The sequence below is a fragment of the Tamandua tetradactyla genome, chromosome 11 (genome assembly GCF_023851605.1).
Source record: "Tamandua tetradactyla isolate mTamTet1 chromosome 11, mTamTet1.pri, whole genome shotgun sequence".
NCBI lineage: Eukaryota > Metazoa > Chordata > Mammalia > Pilosa > Myrmecophagidae > Tamandua > Tamandua tetradactyla.
Window position 1 is genome coordinate 81174364 of NC_135337.1, and position 19600 is coordinate 81193963.

A 19600-nucleotide genomic window follows, 5' to 3' on the forward strand; every position below is an offset into this window, starting at 1 on the left:
ATTGTCCCCCTGGTTCATTCAGTTCGCTGCATGCCTCAGGACCATCCTTCCTTTTTGGAGCTGCACAGTATTCCCTCATGTATATATACATGTTTGCCTTTCAGCTTCTCAGTCATTGGACCCTTTGGCCTCCTCCACCCACTGGGCATCATGGACAATGCTCCAAACAAACAAACATGTCTTACAGTGTCCTCATTTGGTTGTACAATCAGCAGCACTTCAATTTTAGACAATTTTCATTGGTCCATAGAGACAAAGAACTGATAAACACAGCCTCACCAAATATCAAATCAAAACCTCCCCTAATCTTTTATCTTTCTCCCCTCCCCCAATCATCTACCCCTGGTACCGCTGTGGTACTGCTGATGTCTTCCTGTTAACTATTGGCCATAGCATGCAATGTTAGCTTTCCCCCACCTCCGTAACCCTCTGCTGTTGACTCTTTATGCAAGATCAATCCTTTGAAGGACTTCATGTGATTATTTATTTATAATTATAGAGTTGATCAGTGGAATACATGGCACTATACATTCCTTTTCAATCATATTTACTTTCACTATGGCAATTTTACTTATAACCCCACTAATTAGTTACCATCACTTTTTTTTTTAATTTTTTACACAAGTGACAGACATTTATATCCAATTTGTGACTCCTACAATTTATGCTGCAATGAACAAGGCTCTCTGGGTATATGTGTCAGTTTCTTGGGTTTGTGTACATATACTCAAAAAGTCAACATTCTGGGTATTCAGGAATATATTTTAGAAATTCCTTCTCCTCAAGATTTTAAAGACATTCTCTTGTAAAATTCTAATATTATTTTAAAGTTTTGCTTTATGCATTCTAGTCTTCCATACTTTTCAAATTCATAATAAATGTTCTAATATATAATGATGGCAGATAATATTTTTCCACATGAAAAGTTAATTACTCTGAGATCTGCTTTGTTTTTTAATCATCCATGAAGTTACCATCACTTCTATCTGTTCTCTTGCATTTAAGTTCGACCTCATTGGGTAGCCTCCCAATATATAGTCTGCGATCTTCTATAGTATAATCTTTGAGATTACCTTTACCAGCATTATAATAGTGAAATTATACGGTATCTATCCTTTTGTATCTAACTTATTTCACTTAGCATTATGTCCTAAAGTTTCATCCACATTGTCATATGCTTCAGAACCTCATTTTGTCTTACTGCTGCATAATATTCCATCCCGTGTATAGAACACATTTTGTTTATCCGCTTGTCTGTTGATGGACACATGGATTGTTTCCATCTTTTGGCGATTGTGAATAGTACTGCTGTGAACATCGGTGTGCAAATGTCTGTGTCAATGGAATGGATTTTTAAAATAAAAGAATCCATGGTGTACAAAATATCAACCTTTTAAATGAAGGCAGGGTCAGAAAGCTGCGCTTGCATTACTTTACCTCAATTGTCTCAGACCCTGGTTCCAATAAAACTTTATTTACAAAAGCAGATTGTTCCCCCCACACACACTCCATAAAGTCAGCATTCCTTTTCAGCATGAAGAAGTGAGAATGGTCATTGCACAGATACCACTGAAGATTGAGAGGCGGACCAAATGGGTGGGAGGAGGCGTAACGGAGAGGTTAGGACTTATAACTACTGAATCATTATATAGATATTACTTTTTAGTTTCTAGTGTATTAGAATAGCCAGAAGGATACCTGAAATTATGAAACTGTACCCCATACTATACTTTGAAATTTGTTCTATAATTACTTGTTAAACTGTACTTTGACATTTATCACTTTTCTTTGTATATATCTCACAATAAAAAATGCTTAAATAAATCGATGGAATTACACTACAGATGGACTATAGTTATAGTACAATTAAAAAGTGTGCTATTTTATCATGATTCTTCTGTCAACCCCGCAACTCTTCTAATAAAGGAAAAAAAACTGCCAAAAATAGAAAACTAGAAATAAAGATAACTAGATGTGGTAGTTAGATTCAGTTGTCAACTTGGCCAGGTGAAAGCACCTAGTTCTGTTGCTGTGGACATGAGCCAATGGTAGGTGAATCTCATCTGTTGCTAATTACATCCGCAGTCGGCTAGGAGGCGTGTCTGCTGCAATGAGTGACGTTTAACTTAATTGGCTTGTGCTTAAATGAGAGAACGCAATGTAGCACAGTCTAGCAGCTTGGCATTCCTCATCTCAGCACTTGCAGCTCAGCCCGGGCCCTTGGAGGTGGAGAAAGAAATCACCCCGGGGAAAGTTGTTGGAACCCAGGGGCCTGGAGAGAAGACCAGCAGAGACCATCCTGTGCCTTCCACGTAAGAAAAGAGCCTCAGTGGAAAGTTAGCTGCCTTTCCTCTGAGGAACCAACAAAATAAATCCCCTTTTATTAAAAGCCAATCCGTCTCTGGTGTGTTGCATTCCGGCAGCTAGCAAACTAGAACACTAGATGACAGAAAGATTAAATTATATGACATACATGGCAAAAGTTAAAGTTTGTGGATCTACGTATCTGGGTGGGGGGTATATTATAGCTTTCAGGAATGGGTTGGTATTAGTTTTTGCAACTGTCCTGTAAATTTTTTTAATTATCAAAAAATAAAATGCTTAAAATGAAAATGTGATAGCCCAAAAGCAAACAATTAAAAAACAAACAAACAGAGAGCTTGTGAGTTCTCGTTTGCCAATTTTTTTTAATAGGGCATTAAAATACTTTTTTCCTTGATTGCCTAGTCTGTTTTGACTACCGAGTAAGTTTTGCGCATTCGCCTCGTTCTAGAGTCCCGGAGCTGGTATGAGAGAAAGAACGAATGAGAGAAAGAACGAATGAATGAGCCAGCTCCAGAGTAGCCCGGCCGGAACCTGGAGCTAGGGCCCCGCCCCCTCGGGGACCCCGCCCCTCGAGCGCAGGCCCCGCCCACGCGCTCGGCCCCCGCCCATGCACTGCCTGGTTGCGGGTCGCCTCTGGCCCACGCTCGCGCTCGCTCCTGCGCGTCACTTCCGGGGCGGTGTCGGGAGGGACTCTGACTTCCGCCCGCGGGGGAGCGGCGGTGCAGGAGGCCGGGCCGGGTCGCGGAGGGACGGACGGACGCACGGGCGGGCGGCCGGGCGCCATGGAGCGCGGCCTCGGGGCCGAGGGGCGCGGGCCGGGGCGGTGAGTGTCAGGCGGGGGCGGGCGCGGCGGCTCGGGGCGGCCCATCCTGCTGCCCTCGGCCGTTTGTGGAGCCGGCAGGGCCGCGAGGCCCAGGCAGCCCCTGCGGACAGTCCCCGGAGCCCCAGCACTCCCTGGGGCGGCTGGGGTCCTGCCAGAAGGACCCACAGATCGGAGACCCGGGCAGACTCCTGTCCCCTACTCATCCTACCTGCCTTTGGAGTATGAGCGACCACCCTCTTGGGGATGCGGTCCCCGCCTTTGGAGAGTGCCCATTGAAGCTGCGGACTCTACTCCTCTCCCAGAGCTTGTCCCTTAGCCAGACAGCCAGTCTCCACCCGCTTGTCCCCGGCTGCCAGCCATTCGCTAGACTTGCTTCCTAAATGACCTAGGAGCCTCGGTCTCTTCTCAGGCTGGCGTCTTCCTGTCCTGCTCGAACTCCTGGGCGGCCTCCCTGGCCTCCAGTGCAGTCTGTTCTCCTGGTCGCAGCCAGAGAACATTCCCTAGCCCTTCACCTATGGCGTCAGACCTGGGTCGGGACTCCTCCGTACTCCCACTTTGCTCCAGGATGGAGTCCAAAGTCTGCAGCAGGGTTCACAGGGCACAGCCCGATCTGGCTTTCTCAGGGACCTCTCTGTTCACCACTTCTTTCTCCCAGGCTCAGCTTTAGCCAGAATGAGCCATCTGCAGCTCCTGCAGCACTCTGTCACTTTTGATGTTTTGCACGTGCCCTTCCTGTTTTCCCATTCCCGGTCACCTGGCCATTTCCTCTGCATCTGGCAGGTAGCACTTTCTTCCAAATGGTTTTTCCCAACCTGAGCGACTGGGCAAGGTGCTACCACATTCACCCTTATTTGGAGCAACTTATAGTATTGAAGTTGCCTGGTTACTTTTTGGTCTTCCTCATAACACCAGTGGCCCTGGCAGGAGGGTTCCCGGTACATGCTTGAGAACGGAAGCCATGAGCCTCTGCATGCCAGGGGCGTGTCCTTGTGAATGAGGCATTGAGGTGTGCCCTGTTCAGCCAAGGCCCAGCTCACTGACGCCCCATAAATGATGGGTGTGAGGCCGTGTGTGTGCAGTTCCCTCTTCCCCTTCCCTGTCAAACTTGGCAGACCCTGGAGGTTCTTTTCCTCTTCTGGCTTTCCCCTGCCTCTTTGCCATTTATCATTTGTCCATTCAGCCAGCAAATAGTTATTGAGTAGAAACAGATACCTATCCTGCCATAGTGAAGTTTCTAGTTGGGGCTGGGAGTATGGTTAAACTTGGAAATACAAGCAGTCGTAAGTGCTGTGAAGATGGGGATCCTGAACCACCAGAGTGGAGCATTGGGTTGGGGGTGGGGTTCTGACCCAGTGGCCTGGTGTGGATGGCCAAAGAAGGCTTCCCCTGAGGTCCAGGCCTCAAAAGTAAGGTCTGAAGGATGGACTGGACAGGAGCAGGGACCAGCTGGCAAGATTGGGGTTGGCAGTCTTGCAGAGAGTAACAGCTTGGGCTCAGGCTCTGAGAGGAGGGTCAGTGTGGTGGGTCTGCAGAGAGAGGAGTGTGTTCCTAAGTGAGTGATGCTGGGGAGGTTGGCCCCAGTGGAAAGCAAGCCTGCAGTGCCCGGGTATCTGGCCTTTGTCCTAAGAATAGCGGGAGGTCACTGGGCCACCCCAAAAGGGAGGCAGTGTGATCAGATTTGTGTTGTAAAGAGATCCTTTGGCTGCTGGCAAAGGGGCTGGGATGGCTGGTAGTAGGGTGATGCTGGCTGTAGGGAAAACAGGAAAGAGGCTGGTTTCTGCAGCAGTCTAGGTGAAGGTGATGGTGGGTTACATGGACTAGATGGTGTTTCAAAGGGGAGAGTCCTGAGGTGTTGCCAGCAGGCCTATTGCAGGATTGGACGCAGGGGTGGAGGGGGGTATCAAGGACAATGCCTAGATTTCTGTGTGGGCTTTGTCTGCCTGATGTACCCCTTCATTCCCTGGCTTGCCCACCCGGCCTTCAGCCAGGCCTTCTTCTCAAAACCAGCCTCTGTTTGCAGCACCCGGCACCAGGGCAGCTTATCTCTTTGTTGCTGGCCCCTTTGAGAATATATTGAAAGCTGTAGATCAGGGTTTCCCAACCTTGGCACTGCTGACAGTTGGGCCTGGATAATTCCTGTGGTGCCATCTTATACATTAGAGGACATTGGGCAATGTCCCCAGCCTGCTCCTCGCCATGCCAGTAGCACATCCCTGCCCCCCCCTCCCCCCCCGCAGCCGCAACAACCACGACTTCCCTGGGGATAGACTTGTCTTTGTCTGAGAACCCCAGATATAGATGTACCTCTTCCTTAAAAACACTCAGACATAAAATCTGCCTCATTTGGGGGACTCCTTGAAACTGACCAAGTCCCCACTGTGGCTTTTCCAGTTCTCCCACTGCCTCCTTGTTATGTCCTCAAATCTGGGTGACTGCCGCTGGTCAGATCACAGGTCTGGAGGGAGCAGATGTTTCTGTGTCTCTTGTACTGTCTTGGTGGCCCGTAAGTGTGAATGTGTCTGTGTCTCTCTCTACCTTCGTCTTTCTCCAGCCCAGCAGTTTCACACACGGTTCTGCTACAGTTGAACTGAGCTTGTCTTCCTGCCACATTCAAATCTGTAGGAAAAAGCGCAGGAAGTGTAGATGTTTTTCTCAGATCTCTGGATCTTTTTCCTGTCTCTCTGTTGGGACTCTACACATTCATAGTTGCTTTAGCAGTTTAACTGTTTTCAACTTAACATGACAGTGTTACTTGATGTGGCATGGAATGGGAGAAAGGGAGAGCATTTGGGTCTCTACCTTGAGCCAGGTCCCTTGCCCCCCACTCAGCCTATCATCTCACTCCCTTGTGAGGAAAGGATGAGGAAACCGAGGCCCAGAGAGTTGAGCATCTTACCCCAGCCCCAGAATCCCTAGGTGGCAGAGGTGGAGAAGGAACCCCAGGCTCTCCCCATTCCTGCTGGCCTCCAGCCCACCTCTTAGAGCTGACTCCGGGCCTTTGGCCCCCAGCACATGGGAGCTGTTGTCCAGGCTCAGTGGGGCCTCCCTAGCCTAGCGATGTATCCTGCCTTTGTCTCCAGAGCCTTTGTTTGTTGTGTTTCCTCTGCCTGGGCTCCTGTCCCCAGCCATCAAAGTCCCCGCCTGCCTTGGCCTTCTTGGCAGCAGCCCCATCCCCTCTTAGCACACCTGGGCACCAGCTGCCCTAGGGGAGTGGAGCATTCTTGAGTCCCTTCGGTCAGAAGTCTGTCCTTTCGTTGGCTGCCTCTGTGTCATCCCGAGATAACAGAGGAATCCTTGAAGGCTTTATTGGGGTAGAAGAGCAGGAGGACAAGTCTGGGGCTGCAGGGGGTGTTGGGGGGAGGCCAGGGTTGGGTGGGGTCTGATGGGATTTAAACGACAAGATTGGAGATCACAAGCTTGGACACAGTATGAGCGGCCCAGTACCCTTTGCATTCTGCTTAGCTCACCCTTGAGCCCTATCTTTCCTGGGAGGGTGGGCTGGTGTGGGGAGACTCTGCAGGGGCCAGGGAGGGCGAGGCTGGACTGTGGGGAAGGTCAGGAGGCTGGAGCAGGTTCCTTGAAGGGAGTACCATGCCTCGGTTTCCCTGCAGGGCCCTCTGCTGTACAACATGGAGACGCAAGGCTACAAGGCTCCCGAGGGCTCAGCTTGGACCACGGTGGGGCTGGGCTGCGGCCTCCTAACAGGGCTCTTGTCTGCGGCAGTGGCTGGGGGTGTGTCCTACCTCCCACCTGCGTCTCGGAGCACCTACACACCTCCCTGCCCGGCGAGGCCAGGTGGCATTGGCCGTGGAGGAGGCCCACCCTGGGGCCCGGGGCCCGGGGCCCGCCATGAACGGCCTGTCAGTGAGCGAACTCTGCTGCCTCTTTTGCTGCCCGCCCTGCCCTGGCCGCATCGCCGCCAAGCTCGCTTTCCTGCCGCCGGAGCCCACCTATTCGCTGGTTCCTGAGCCAGAACCAGGGCCCGGTGGGGCCGGGGCCGCCCCCTCTGGGACACTGCGGGCCTCCGCGGGCAGTCCTGGGCGCTGGAAGCTGCACCTGACAGAGCGCGCCGACTTCCAGTACAGCCAGCGGGAGCTCGACACCATCGAGGCCTTCCTGACCAAGAGCAGCCGCAGCAACCGCGTCGCCTGCATGTACGTGCGCTGCGTGCCTGGCGCCAGGTGAGCCTCGTGGCAGCGGGGCCTGTCACCTGTCAAGAGGTACTCGCCCTGCCAGGGAAGACCCTCCTTGGGGCCCTACAGTGTCCCCTAATGCTTCTTGTTGTGGGGCCAAGAGTCCACAGCCCTTCTGAGTCCCTATTGCCAGGTGTCTGCCTGCGGCCCCTGAGGTCAACCACATGGGAGGAAACTGAGGCCTAGGGAGGTTACTGTTCAGGCCTGCTCTGGGTCTCAGGGTTCCCCTTGCCCAGGGAAGCTCTTGGTCCTAGGTGAATAGTGGTCCCCTTTACCCAGGGCCTGTGGCCCCAGTGCTGCAGTCATGCTGGCTTCTCCCAAGTCCATGGGTCCCCAAGCTTACAGGGTGGGGGTAGGCGCAGAGGGGGTCTGCCCAGGCTCTCCAGACCAGGTGGGGTTTCTGGTTCCAGGTCTGGGTGTAGTGGGTGAACTCTGACTGCCATGTGGCTGGGATCAGCTGGAAGCCCACAGGCAGGGTCCAGTCTTATGACTGGGTGTGGCCTGGAGCAGGTCTACATTTTTGGCTGGCCTCTCCAGACTGCCTTGGGGCTTGGGCAGAAATGGGCTCAGTTTCCTAGGAGCAGGTGTGGTCGGACACTGCGAGCTGGGATGGGAGCTGCTTGTGTACTAGAGCAGAGGGGTTACTTTTTGAGCGGGGAATCATGACCTTGCCAACAGGGATGGCGCCGGCTTATTTTCTGGGAAGGTCCCAGGCAGTGTGTGCTTTCCTGAGGGACAGCCAAAGCCACTTGCCTACAAGAAATGATCCTGAGCGTCAGTAGGCACTGCCAGAAGGGAAGAGGATGGTGGGAATCACGGCCCTGGGCTGAGAACAGGACTGATGGTCCTTGTGACCGCCTTGCACAGATGGCCTGGGGCTCAGCTGGTCACCCAGTAGGAGGGAGATCTACCACTGTGGGGCCCAGGCCGCGTGACCTCTCCATGGGGATGCCACAAGGGCAGAGCCAGGGGGCCCAGGGCTCACTCCCTCTTCCTGCTGGCCCCTGACCTGTACCTGCCCCCAGGTACACGGTCCTCTTCTCCCATGGCAACGCAGTGGACCTGGGCCAGATGAGCAGTTTCTACATCGGCCTGGGCACCCGCATCAACTGCAACATCTTTTCCTACGATTACTCGGGATATGGTGTGAGCTCAGGCCGGCCCTCGGAGAAGAACCTCTATGCTGACATCGACGCTGCCTGGCAGGCTCTGCGTACCAGGTGGGCCTTGGGCCTTCCCGAGCTTCAGGGTGGCAATGTAAGGGGTCTGCTGAGGAGCCATGTGCCCAGGTCCTGGTGGGGTCAGGCAGTGGGCCTGGTGGTTGGATCACACCACATGCCCCCCAGTGTGGTGACACTGCAGGCTGGGTATCCTTAGACCTTTCTGGGATAGAGTGCTGGACCAGGGCCCTTCCAAGAGGCCTGGAGGAGGGAGAGGAGGGTTGTCTCTCTAGCTCCAAACTGGGTAGGGCCAGACCTGGGCATGGGGTTGTGTACAGGGGTGGGAGGGCCTGGGCAGGGGAAGGTGCACCCACAGCCTCAGGAAGTGGTATGTGAGAGCTGCTGGGTTCTGGGGGTTGGCCTGAGGGCCTGTGGTTAGGAGGTATGGGGAGTGGAAAGGAGTGGGGTCCTATCCATGGCTTGGGGCTGGGGAGTAGGTAGGAATAAGGTCCTGTCTGTAGCCTGGCACCCATACAGTTCTGCTGGTCTGTGGGAGGTTGGTGGGGGAGTGGGCTGGAGCCCCTCAGTACACGCCCACACTCTTTGTTCTGAGAATGCCTACTGATGGTCTACCCCAGCTACACCTGACCATGCTCTCTCTGGTCGCCCAGGTTCTGGGCAGCCCCTACTGCATTCTCGTGCACTGACCCATTGTGTGCATGCCCCTCACCAGCTTGCAGAGCTTCTGGCTGTGTCCAGCACCATTTCGGGGTCAGCAGAGCCACCCTCATTCTCTGGAGGTTTGGCCCTGCATTCTGTCCCTGGGTTGCCCCATTGCTGGGCCAGCCAACCTGTTTGACCCGCTTTGGCAGGGACCAGGTGCGTGCTGGCAGGGCTGGCAGTCTGTGGCCCTGGAGAGGGGGTGGCTTGTTGCCATGGCAGTGTACCAGGCAGTCCCTGCCACAGGTCCCTGGGGCCCTAAGGAACCCATCCTGCGCCTCCTGGTGGCATAGGTCCTCCTGGGGTACACACTGGCTTTTTCTGGTTCCTGCTTCAGCCTAGCTGGTGGGGGACACTGGCTCAATCAGCCTCTGCGGGGGTGAGGGCTCCAACCTCCATCTACCTGTCCTGTCCTTCAGAAACATGTCCCCTTCGGTCCAGAAGCTACAAGTGACAGTGGGAGGCAGGAGGTCTTGGGCCAGTGAGAAGCAGCCACATTTAGGACACATCCTGTTTGTCCATGTGGAGAGGTCTGGGTGGCAGTTGGGGGCTCCTGCCTGGGCTGAGAAATTGGGTGGACCTGGAGCTCAGCACAGAAGTGCCCTCAGTGATCTGGAGAAGGGCAAGGGTTTCTGGGCCTGTCCAGGGAGACTGAGGGGTTGGCTAGGGCAGTGGCATGTACCTGAAGAGTGCTGTCTCCAGGGTCAGGACAGAGAAGGAAAAGTGCAGGATGCCTCTGAGAGGAGGGGAGGCCTCGAATACTCTGGAGTTGGTCCATCCCTAGAGGGATGGCTCCTAGGAGCAGTGGGGTGTCGGGAGCTGGACTGGCCAGTGGTGCCAGGGCTGAGGCATTGGGGAAGGGGTCCCCAGAAGAAGGTGGAGCCCACTAGTCAGCTCACTTGCGTCATCCTAAGCTCCTGAGCATGGAGGGCCAGAGGAAACGCATTTGGACACAGGGGCCTCCATCCCCCACGCTGAGAGGAAGGAAGCCCTGTGAGACTGAGGACCCTCCACCCCACCCACTCCCAAGTGGGATCTGGAAAGGCTTAAAAAGAGGAAGGGCAGGGCAGTTTTGTCCACTCTGTCTGGGCTTGGTCAGGTGCAGGCTTTCTGTGATCTTGCCTTGAAACCAGGGGCAGGGCCGGGTGACCCACCCCTGCCATGCTGCTGGCCTGGGCTGGGAGGGTACCTCACCTTGTGGAGCTGGGGCCAACTGACACCAGGCGGTGCTCACGGGTGACCTGGCCGGCCCCCTCCTGCAGGTACGGCATCAGCCCTGACAGCATCATCCTGTACGGGCAGAGCATAGGCACGGTGCCCACCGTGGACCTGGCCTCGCGCTACGAGTGTGCCGCCGTCGTGCTGCACTCGCCGCTCACCTCGGGCATGCGCGTGGCCTTCCCCGACACCAAGAAGACCTACTGCTTCGATGCCTTCCCCAAGTGAGCGCTGGGTGGGGGGTACGGGGGTGGGGGTGTCGGGGCATGGGCAGGCCTGATAGGGGCGAGGAGGGGGCGGGACCCCAGGACGGGCGGGGCTCTCACACGCCCCTCCCCCCTCCCCCCCGACCGCAGCATCGAGAAGGTGTCCAAGATCACGTCGCCCGTGCTCATCATCCACGGCACGGAGGATGAGGTGATCGACTTCTCGCACGGGCTGGCGCTCTACGAGCGCTGTCCCAAGGCCGTGGAGCCGCTGTGGGTGGAAGGCGCGGGCCACAACGACATCGAGCTGTACAGCCAGTACCTGGAGCGCCTGCGCCGCTTCATCTCCCAGGAGCTGCCGAGCCAGCGCGCCTAACCCGCGCCGCGCCGCCGGCCGGGACCTCAGCAATAAGGGCCTGGCCCCGCCAGGTCGCGGGCCGCGGGAGAACCCCTTGCGGTCGCGGGCGGGAGCCCCGGGCCAGGCCCCGCCCCAGGCACAGGGGCTGTGGACGATGGACCGGAGACGAGGGAGTTATGCTCACCTTTCCTTTTGGAAACAAGAATAAACGGGAAAACAAAAGATTTAAAATTTTTGGGTGGCTCCTCTCCCGTTCATGGTTAGCGCGCGCTCTATTCGGGACTCGGAACTGGGAGAGGGAGCCAGCGCTCCTGGAGCTTTGCTCCCAAAGTCCCCGGAAAAATCAGCAGGCGGCCTTGTCTGGGTTTGACAAATGCAGATATTTAGTAACTCCTTGAGGGTATGGGAGAGAGGAGTCAGGCTGTTGAGTGCAGGGGAGGGTGTGTGTGGGTAGGATGACGGAATTCGAACTCAGGAATCCTGCCTGGCTTTGTCGCACAGCGTGCCTCCAAGGGAGGTTGGTAACCTGTTCGTTTCAGGCACTTCAGCGAGGCGAGAAAGGGTATCCTTCTTACGGTCAATCCGCTTCTTTTGCAAATGCGGAGGCTGAGGGTTTGGGGACCGCAAGGGCAGGTCCGTGGGTCTCGGGGTCTCCGCGGGAAAATGGAGCCGACGTCAGGGTCACGCGGGCTGCGCCTGCCTAAGCAGCGGGGACCTAGCCTCGCGCCACGATTGCGCCGCTCCCGCCACGCTCCAGGCCATTCCTTCCACTCCGCGGGGCCTTTGACTCTGCACAGATGGAGAAAGTGAGTCTTGGGCACGGGTAGCTCCTCAGCCGGCGTCAGGCGCCCGGGCGTGTGAGCCCAGGACTGACCCGAAGCTGCCCGCTCTTTACCCCATCGGAAGCTGTAGGAACCTGCGGTTCTTTTAAGAGGGGGCGGTGCTTCGGCCTGTGATGAGAGGAGGGCGTAGCTGCGCGGAGCACGCGTCGGGTATCAGGGCTGGAGACTTGAGCAGAAGCGGAAATGACGTCACGCGCGCAGGCGCGGCGGGTTGAGAAGCAGGGGCCCGAGGCCTCGGGGGTAAGTGGCGGTGGCCTCATCTACTCGGATCTGCGCCCGGGCCGGCCCCTGTCGCGGCGGGCAATGCCCGCACCCTCCCCTCGGGCCTCGATAAATTCATTGGCAAGGCGGGACCCGTGCCACCCCGTCCCCTGGGCTGCCTTGAGGACCCGGGGGCCACGCGGAAGTCCTAGCCTCATCCGAGCGCTATACCCCGTGGCGTCGGGGCAGCGCCTGACCGTTACACTGAGGGGCCCAGGTGGCCGTGAGTCACTGCGCGCCAGCCCGGGCCGGGTTTGGCCGCCGGAAGAGCTTGTGCCAAACCTCCGACTTGGCTCTGCCGAGTTTCGGGACGCTCGCAGCCAGGCAGATGGGACCTGGCACGTTAGAAGTGCCCAGAGAGGTCCGCCAGCACGCAGGGAGCGGAACGTATAACGGAGCTGCTGTTCCATCACCCGCAGTGGGCTTCCCCATCTGGGGCCGGGGGTGGCTGTCTCCAGCCAGAGACGCCCCTTCCGCCGCCGGCCGCCGGGCCTGCGCAGTCGCGTACCCTGGCCTCACCCATCCTGCTGACCTTTAACACAGGCAGTGGCCTGGCCTGGCGGCAGGCTGTGGAACCGCTGGTCCCTGTGCCCTTCCCGAGCCCCACAGTCCGGAGTCTAGGGTCATTCTTGGTGATACCCGCCATTTGGAGATGCTTGCTGTGTCCTCACTAGAGCAGACAACATCTGTGGTCCCTGGTCTTCTCTGGCTTTATCCTGGGTGCTTCGTGTAGACATTCTTCTCCTGTAGTCAGGCTCCCCTGCCCACCTTGCATGCGATTCCGCTTGGCGCTGTGCTCCCACGGACTCTGAGCGCTTTGCTTGTTGCAGAGCTTGTTGTCGCCACCTGAGTCCAGGGAAATATATAAGTTCCCCGACAGCTGGACTCTTGCTGTATCGTTGAGCGCAGAAAGTTCAAAGTAACTGTTCAGGATGGAATAGATATTTTTTTCAGATACACGTAGTAAAAAGTCCCCAGAGTCTGAAAAACAAACCAACCCAGAGTCTGAAAGGGTATTGGGTGAAAATTCAAAGCCCTTCCCACTTCTCACTCCAAGGTTCCCCTTCTGAGGTACAGAAAAAAGTTTTTTCTTTGTCGACAAGGAAAGTCGATGCATGTACATGTAAGTGCGTTTATACAGAGGGCTACTCGCTTTCCATGTTGCTTTTTAACTTAATGTAGCAGATCTGATCATTCATTGTAATGGTTGCACGCTACTGTGTTAGTACTACGTTTATCCTGTTCGCCGTGAGTAGAAATTTAGGTTGTTTTGTAACAAGAAGTAGTGCTGGCTTGACTAGTTTATACAAAAGACTACTTACTTTCCATGTGGCATTCTACTTTAATGTAACAGGTCTGAACTTTCATTTTAATGGCTGCTTGGTATTCTAATAGTATTATGTTTATGCTGCTTCCTGTGGATAGAAATTTAGGTTATTTTGTAACAATAAGTAATGCTGCCTTGACTGTCCTCATACAAAAATCTTTGTGCCTGGGTAGCATATTTCTGTTGGCAAATGGCTAAATTGCACACATAAGTGTTTATACCAGCCGTAGATCTCTAAGTGGGGTCATTGATTTCAGAACCGTTATACCAAGTTAGGAGGGGGCTCATGCCCCCCACCCTTGTCAGTGGTGGATCTTGCAGATGTGGTAGGTGTAAAATGGTATTTTGTTGTAACTTCATTGGCATCTCCTATAAATATTGTTGAATACCTTAATGTTTTGTCAGATTTCTGTTACTCTGCTACCACTGATAATGATTTTAAAACTGGGACATTAATATTTATTATAACCATGTAGATATTTAAAAGTCATTTGTATTTCATATTCTCTGCCCGTTTTCCATTGGGTTGTTGTTGGTGTTTCCCAGGAGCACTTTACATGTGAAGGACATTAGTCCTTTGTCTTTCCCAGTGTTTTTCCAAGTTTGCCATTTGTCTTTGATTTTGTGTTCTTTCCTCTTTTTGGCCATGCAGACATTTAAAATCGTTATTAGTTCTTGCTAGATTTTCTCATGCATGGCTTCAGCAGTTGTTGAATCATACTCAAAAAAAATCCTCTCTACTCCAGGATTATAAAGTAGTCCACATTTCTTCCAGAATGTGCTCATTTTATCTATTTATTTTTTAATATTCAGAGTTTTCGTCTAGTTTTAGAAAGTGCTGCTTTTGATAAGGAGTGAGGAAGGAACCAAACTGTTTTTTACCCAAGTTGTTTGCCACAGTTCTATTTCCTGAAAAAGCCATACTTTCCCCTACTAAAGTGCTGCCTTTATCACATGTCGAGTTCTTGTGTATGTTTGGATCCATTTCTAGACTCTATTATCCCAGTTTGCTGGGACTCCACTGTCGCAATTACTTAATACCTTTATTATTCTTGAATATGTATTTTCATGAAAACTTGAGGTGCGCATATGTGTTCACCACCTCGATCTTTTTTGAAAAAATTAGAATTGCTTAGGTTTATAGATTAATTGAAAGGAAATTGTCATCTTAAAATTAATAGTTAATGGCTTGAAGGCATGTTCCACAAGACACCTTAAAAGAAAGGTTTTTGACAACTTATGGGGAACTCTTCCTTGCCCCCAAGACATGGGTAGTTACAGTGCATGATGGGAAGACTGTGCAGAACCAGTGAGCAGGGAGAAGCCAGTGGAACATTCCAAGACACCCCCCCTCTGCTCCCTTTCCCCTCTGCTTGGTACGGCCCTTGGGCCAGGCTGCCTGCCTGGGAGAGGGGCCAACTTCCAGTTCTCCATTTTGTGACTTAACCAGGACACATTTGTTCACACCCGGCTGGTATTCTTATGTCACCAGCAGGCACCCGTGCACACGCACCCCACCCCCCAGCAGAAGCTCCCATCTTGCCCAGGATGCCTTCACCGGCATCCTTCACACATGGAGTCCCAGGAGCTCTGTATCTGTGGCTTGCCTGCCAGGTCCTGAGACTCGAGGGGACAGGACCCGCCTGGGTGGAAGTTGGTGGCAGGAACGGTGCGGGGGAAGTGGCCGCTGTGCTGGTCTCAAGCAGTGTTCTCCTAGTGAGTCGCAGTCCTGATGCCGCTTACCCCAGGGCTTCTCTCCAGGGGGACCCAAGCCCCACTCTGAGCTGACTGCCTTTCACATGAGTCCTTCGCACCTGGGGTCCTGTGCTCACTTGGCTCCCCTCCTCTGGCCACCCCAGGCCATAGCCTCAGCGCATTAAACCCTGGCAGGACCAACCAGCTGGCTCTGTAGGCATCAGGGGCCACCTCAGGTTCCAGAAGGGGATGGGGACGATGGCGCCCTCTGGTTATTCTGTCCTCTCCTCCACCAGTCTGGATAAGGCTTTGGGAGGAGGGATGGCCCACCGGGGGTCTGTTCCTCCAGGGGCCTCTGGGGGCATGGTCACCCCCTACCCCACCTGCCTGTCCCTCAGGTCCCAGGTGTCACTCCTTGGCTGGCTCACCCAGCTCCAGCACCTGATTTAAGGGGTGTTGGGTCCTCAAGGCGGTGCTGTCTGTCGGTTCACTCTAAGTCAAACAGGGGTGCCCCCGCAAGCATCCAGGGGGCCCAGGACCAGCCCACGGCTTTGGTCCCACCGTATGCCTAATCCCCCTTCTCACAGCTCAGGATTTCTGGGGGTCCCCAGCGGAGACAACCCTGTGACCTCGGCTGGAGGTCCCGGCCCCCAGCAGGTCCGTACCAATGGCTCAGAATTAAAATGGTCTTAGGATACAGGCCTGCTCCTGCTGGCAGGGGAGCCCTGTGCAGCTGGACCCCGGACTGGGTCTTCATTTCCCCCTCACCCAGATCGGAGCACGGTGCTGCCAAGGAGCACTCAGGTGACAGGCCCTACCCTTACTGCATGGCTGAGAGGGGCACCTGCTGCCACCCACCCCATGTCAGAGGAGAAAGGATCTTGAAAAGTTTTCTCATCTACTCAAATAAATATAGTGAAACCCAGAGAAGCAATAGACCTGCAAAGGATGACCCTCAGGCCAGGCTGGCCACCATCCTCACTGAGCCCGGCACAGAAAGCCCCCTGGGCTGCCAGACCTGCTCAAAATCCCTTGGTGACCCATGACTTTCAGAGAACCCCTTGTCCTGGAACCTTGTCCCAGCCAGAGATAAAAAAGGAGCTCAGGAGGGAATTAGCAGGTGAAAGGAGGGACGTAGGGCAGGTCCTGCTGCCTCCTGCTTCCTAGAGAAGGAACCTGGCCTGTGGGTGGCAACCCTGAAGTGGCAGTTCCTGCTGGGCATGGCCATGGCTCTCTGGCACGTCCTGGAGTTGGGAGGGCAGGCTCCAGGGCTCAGAGCAGGCCACAGGCCCACTCTCTCCACGGCCTAGCTAAGCTTGTGGGTCCCACACCAAGCCCAGGCTGACCTGCATAGGGGATGGTGAATGACGACTTAACACGTGTCCCTGCAGATGCCAACGTGGGTATGTTAAAGAGGAGAAGGCAAGATGGACAGTCGTCTGGGAATTGCCCTGGTGACATTCTACCAGTGCTTTGGTTGTAGGAGGGCAGGGACTTGGAGCTAGCCCAGAGGTCGGTGCTTATCCTCACACCCCTCCCATGTGCCCTGCCAGGTGGTGCCCACCAAGTGGGGCCACCTCCTGACGCCCTGACACACCCTCGCTCCTCCTGCACTAGGTCCATGGCCGGCCTCCCCCAAGTGAGGTCTTCCTGTCGTCCAGGCTGGCAAACTGTTGTCAGCAGCATGGCTTCCTGTTTTCCAAGCCAACATGCACAGGTAAAAACACACGGAGAGTTCACAGGGCCCAAAAGGAGAGTGTTACTCAGGGCTACCTGGCACTCTTTTCCTACCTAACCCAGGATCCCAGGTCTATCCACCCAGACCTAACAGATCTGCCTCCTTCCCAACCGCCCTGCTACCTGGAGTTCAGCAGTCGCCACTTAGGACGCTTCCATTTGACAATTTTTTTTTTTTACCTCTGCACAGTATGCAGCAATGCCTAGCTTCATACTTGCCCATTTAGGATTAGCATCTAGTGTCTTTCTGGAAATTAAAATTGTGACTAGCTATCACCAAAGTGATGAGATGGTGTGGAAATCTCCAGGCAGGGCCCAGCCCTTGCAATTTGAGTTGCGGTTATTATGATACAGTTATTAAATTGCACCTATGGTCATTAAATGGCACCTACGTTCGTCCTCATGTTTTTTTGAAGTTTTATTTTGGAATAATTTATGATTTACAGAAAAATCACAAAGATGGTACAGTGTTCTGACTTGCCCCTCACCCAATAGCCCCTCCTGCTGTCAAAACCAAGAAACTGACATTAGTGCACTGCTTTTAGCTGAACCCCCCACACTAGTTTATCCCCCAGTGTTCTCTTTCTGCCCCAGGAACCGCCCCCCCAGGACCCCACTCTGCATTCAGGTCTCTCACCTCTGTGGCCTCCTGTGACCCAAGAACGGGCTCTCCGTGTTTCCTTGCCTCCCGTGACCTTGAGAATGCTGAGGACGTCTGGCCGACGGTCCCTGGGAAGGCTTCCCTCTGGGTTTGTCTGCCCTTTGTTCCTAGCCTGGGGGGATGCACGGAGGTGAGGGACCCTCTGTGTCCCGCCCCACTGGGGGCCCCTGAAACCCCCATGACACTGCTGTGATCTGGCCTTGACCTCTGGCAGAGGTGTTGACCACATGCCGGGTTTCCCACAGCGAACTCTCTTTCCCTCCTTGCCCTACTTTTAGGAAGCGTGTCCCCGAGTCCAGCACACTCGGGTGGTGGGGGCTGAGGTGACTTTAAAAATTCTTTTCATACAGAGATGTATAAAAAAGCATGGGTAGTGGCTCATAATTGCACTGCCTGGACACCTGTTGACATTTAAAGAAAGTGAAGGTCATAAATACACATGGGTAAAAAAAAAAAAAAAAGCCAACAGGACAGAAAGATATAAAGCAAAAACTAAAAATACTAATTTTAAAAATTAAAAAAAGAAGGCCTTTCAATAAAAGGTGACAACATGGCTGATCCTGCATGTAACATGTCTTTCTCGGGCTGCTCCCTTGCTTTTGCACCTGCCCTGCCTCGGGCATGTTGCCTGTGGGCCTGTGGACCTCGGGGTACCCACACTGTGGACAGGCTGCAGCAGGCGCCTGGCTCTGCAGAGTTCGCACCTCCCACTGTCTCCCTGCCCTGTGCGCAGCCCCTGCGGGAGGTGAGCTTCCAATCCCCCCTCACCCCCCGCTGAGGTCTGGGAGAGCTTTCCTCAAACCCCTGGGGTGCTGCCACAGAGGGGCTGGGTGGACTCCCTTCACTGGTGAGAAAAGAGTTAAGGAAGAAGGAATTCGCCACAAGGGAAGTGGCCAGCTGGGTGCCCTTGTTGTGTGCCAAAGCATTGTGACCCCCAGAATAGCCTTGTCCTGGCTGGAGAGTGCAAAGCCCCTCTCCCTCAGGGACCTCCTGCCTGCCTGCGGAGTGGCCTGCATGGCCCATGGATAAAGACCATGGCTGACACCCTCTTTATGGCCAGGAAGTGGGTGGATGCCTGAGACTCAGAAGGGAGGCCAGCCTGGCTAGGGTCCTGAACCTCCTGCCAGCAGAAGCCTTGGCTGTACCAGAGGGGTGCCTCCTGGCCATCACTCCATTTCTCCAGCTGTCCTTGGCCCCTTGCCTGTCAGGTGCCCCGCCCCCACCTCCTACCTGGGCTGATAGGAACATCCCGTGGGGGCAGGAGTTGCTTGCCCTTTACTGTGGGCCCCTCCAGGGCAGGCTTGCTGCTTTGTGCTCAGGACCTAGTAAACATCCGCGGAAGAGGCCCCATCACAGGGTGCTTTGTGCACACCCTCTTTTCCCACACAGTCCGGATGCACCCATAGGTGCTCTGGAGAACAGGCTGCATTGCCCACGCTCCTTGGGCGCAGGTAGCCACAGGGCCCACAATGGCTGCACACAGGGCAGCTGAATCAAGAGATGAGATTTTTTTTCACCTGCGGCTGCTTCACTTTGGTCTCTATGTTGAGTCCTTTGAGTAGGCCACTCAGGCCCTCTCCCCACCTCTGTCCACGTGTGCTGGGCATTGCTGGGGCACCCGGAGGACGCCATCCCTAGCCGCGGGTGGAGACAACCTACTCCTCCAAGTAGAACGGTGACCGGGAGACTCCAGCCCAAGGGCACTGTAGGACCAGGGGTCTCAGCAGGAGAGGCTGAGGTCAGGGAGCTGGGGGCGCAGGAGGGGAGAAAGGGGATAGAGACCCAGGAATGGGGTCAGGGACCCAGGGCGGGTTGCGGGGGCAGCAGAGGTGACTTTAGAACCTGGGCCCGCTGAACGCTCTGGCCTCAGCAACTCGGACCCCTGGAGGCCGCTCCAGCCACTACTCGGCTCCCTGCGCCGGCTGGGCCAAGGCAGGGGCGGGGGCGTGGTACCACGGAGAGATCCGCCCCTGCTCACCCGCTTCCGCGGGCCAGCGGGCGGGGGTCGGCGGATTTGGGGGTTTCCTGATTACCCACGTCCCCACCGCTATCAAACAACTGGGTCTGGACGCCC

General features: G+C 54.7%; 1 protein-coding gene across 5 annotated transcripts; it reads left to right on the forward strand.

The window, feature by feature from the left end:
- Positions 1-3037: 3037 nt before the first annotated feature.
- On the forward strand, positions 3038-11234 carry ABHD17A (abhydrolase domain containing 17A, depalmitoylase). 5 transcript variants are annotated; one of them, XM_077121281.1, is made up of 5 exons: positions 3038-3148; positions 6760-7302; positions 8367-8561; positions 10484-10663; positions 10796-11234. In XM_077121281.1, the coding sequence occupies exons 2-5, from the start codon at positions 6998-7000 to the stop codon at positions 11019-11021; spliced, it is 906 nt and encodes a 301-aa protein (XP_076977396.1). In that variant the 5' UTR covers positions 3038-3148; positions 6760-6997; the 3' UTR covers positions 11022-11234. The 5 variants fall into 5 exon arrangements, with proteins under 5 accessions (XP_076977396.1, XP_076977391.1, XP_076977393.1 ...); XM_077121276.1 differs by having other exon boundaries at positions 3042-3148; positions 6760-7329; XM_077121278.1 differs by lacking the exon at positions 3038-3148 and adding an exon at positions 3219-3928 and having other exon boundaries at positions 6760-7329.
- The last annotated feature ends 8366 nt before the right edge of the window (positions 11235-19600 follow it).

Coding starts and splice junctions, on each gene's coding strand:
- ABHD17A (XM_077121276.1), top strand. CDS start 6,998: ATGAACGGCCTGTCAGTGAGCGAACTCTGCTGCCTCTTTTGCTGCCCG. Junction 7,330..8,366: donor CGCTGCGTGCCTGGCGCCAG/GTGAGCCTCGTG, acceptor ACCTGCCCCCAG/GTACACGGTCCTCTTCTCCC. Junction 8,562..10,483: donor TGGCAGGCTCTGCGTACCAG/GTGGGCCTTGGG, acceptor CCCCTCCTGCAG/GTACGGCATCAGCCCTGACA.